General features: G+C 56.7%; 1 protein-coding gene across 1 annotated transcript in view; it reads left to right on the plus strand.

Moving 5' to 3' along the window:
• The first annotated feature begins 1,890 nt into the window (after positions 1-1,890).
• LRIG3 (leucine-rich repeats and immunoglobulin-like domains 3) overlaps positions 1,891-2,252 on the plus strand; it is a 45,914-nt gene continuing 45,552 nt past the window's right edge. The window contains 1 exon segment of the mRNA XM_008580848.1: positions 1,891-2,252. This exon segment is cut by the window's right edge and continues 26 nt beyond it. Coding sequence (XP_008579070.1) covers positions 2,165-2,252 — 88 coding nt within the window. The 5' untranslated portion in view covers positions 1,891-2,164.

The raw sequence follows: 2,252 nt of genomic DNA on the forward strand, positions 1-2,252 counted from the left end.
CTCGGCGTTGCTCCCGCGCCTCGCTCAGCCAGTGAGCGGGAACCGGTCTGTATGTGGGATCCGAACCCTCGGGCGGGAGCGCCGCCGCGCTTCCCAAGCGGCGCACTATCCAGTGCGCCACCGGGCCGGCCCACCCTTATCAGTTTCTGCTTTTATTTTCGGAGCATGTGAATGTGCTGCCCTGCCTCCCTGTCCGACCAGCTTCATTTCATCAAAACTGGGGCCTTCCTAGTCCCCACTTCCCAGCAGCTATAAGGAAATGCTCCTGCTTTGTAGTTTTTCATATCCTGGTTTCTCCTTTTTAACCATGTACCATGTTAGGCCAGCTAGTCCTTTTTGCAGTCTCAAGACCCAGAGCTGAGAATTCTTATTAAGAACAGTCAGAAGTGGGAGGCAGTGTCGCTGGAGTTGCATTGCCTAGTTTGAAATTCTCGACCCTCTGCTTACTAGCCCTGTACCCTCTGGTAAATACTTGATCTCTATGTGCCTCCTCAGTCTCCTTATCTGGAAAAAGGGGATCAGTAATGTACCCCAGAGGTTCAGTGTGAGGATTGAGTGGAATAATACGTGTAAAGCATCGTATAACTTCGTATAATGTATGCTATACGAAGTTATTGGGCGCGCGCCGGCCTCTCCGCGCCCCGCCTCGCGACTCTGCAGCGCGGGGACTACGCGCACCGCAGCGGGGAGGAGGCGAAAAAGTTTCTTTTGCGGGCGAGAAGGGGGTTCGGCGTGACGACGCTGCTGCGGCTGCAGCTCCGGCGCGATTGGCGGTTTCTTCTGGTTTCCCTCCTGTTGTTGCCCGGGGCATGAAAGGGCTTCGCTGCTGGGAGTGAAAGAAGGCGTTTACCGGGGAACGCGTGGCGCGCAGGCGTCGCTGTCGGCTGGAAGTTTGTGCCGGCACCGTTTGCGGAGCGCGGGGAGAGCGACAGGCCGGGGGACCGCGATGGGGGCGCAAAGGCTCCGTGCGCCCGCGGCGGCGCTGGGGCTACTGCTGTGCGCTGTGCTGGGGCGCGCGGGCCCGGCCGAGGGCATGGGCAATCCTGTAGCCTGAATTCCCGCCCCCCACCCCCGCCCCGAACCCCCTCAGTCGAGGATGCAGGCAAGTACTTTTTAGCCTGGTAGCATTCTCAATCAAAATTTGTCATCACTCAAAGCCCAGATGGACCTAGGTCCACATACTAATTTTTTCCACCAAGGTCCTAATTTTCATTTTGCTTTTAAATATTACCGTGACCACTTTTATTATTTCTATCTATTGCCTGGAATCTATGATTGCCATCGTGGTTTATTAGAAGGTCATTCCTCCCTTCTCTCCCCCCGCCCCCCAGCTCTATCCAGTGCATTAAGGCTGGCTGTAACTCAATAAACCCTTTCCAAAACGATGACTTTTACATTTTACTATTGTTTTTATTTTTGGAACCGATGTATGCGGGAAAAAAGAAAACTAAAAAACCACACTACTAATGTTAAAAGAACTGCGTTTTTATCGAAACCATCGTTTCATCTGTGGATAGTAAGATACTTTACACATTTCCGTAATTTGGAATGGAAAGGTTTCCTGATACCAGAGCTAATCTAACTTTACTCCCTGAGAGTTTCCAACTCCGAGAGCTGGCCTCCTCTGTGCTCACTTGTTAGCTCACTCACGCCCTTCAACTCCATCTGATGTATGTTTCCCAGGACATAGCGTAGACTTCTGGCTGGAAAGGCTGGAAAATATAACTCCGAGTTTCCTACAATCTCAGCTCCACTTTCTCCCATGCGCCGGCCCCCGCTGGAGCCTTGTTGTTGTCACGTGGCCGCTGGGTGGCCCGCGGCTCGGCTGGCCAATGGGCGCGCGCCGGCCTCTCCGCGCCCCGCCTCGCGACTCTGCAGCGCGGGGACTACGCGCACCGCAGCGGGGAGGAGGCGAAAAAGTTTCTTTTGCGGGCGAGAAGGGGGTTCGGCGTGACGACGCTGCTGCGGCTGCAGCTCCGGCGCGATTGGCGGTTTCTTCTGGTTTCCCTCCTGTTGTTGCCCGGGGCATGAAAGGGCTTCGCTGCTGGGAGTGAAAGAAGGCGTTTACCGGGGAACGCGTGGCGCGCAGGCGTCGCTGTCGGCTGGAAGTTTGTGCCGGCACCGTTTGCGGAGCGCGGGGAGAGCGACAGGCCGGGGGACCGCGATGGGGGCGCAAAGGCTCCGTGCGCCCGCGGCGGCGCTGGGGCTACTGCTGTGCGCTGTGCTGGGGCGCGCGGGCCCGGCCGAGGGCA

This window comes from Galeopterus variegatus, unplaced genomic scaffold (genome assembly GCF_000696425.1).
Source record: "Galeopterus variegatus unplaced genomic scaffold, G_variegatus-3.0.2 Scaffold2175, whole genome shotgun sequence".
NCBI classification, from domain to species: domain Eukaryota; kingdom Metazoa; phylum Chordata; class Mammalia; order Dermoptera; family Cynocephalidae; genus Galeopterus; species Galeopterus variegatus.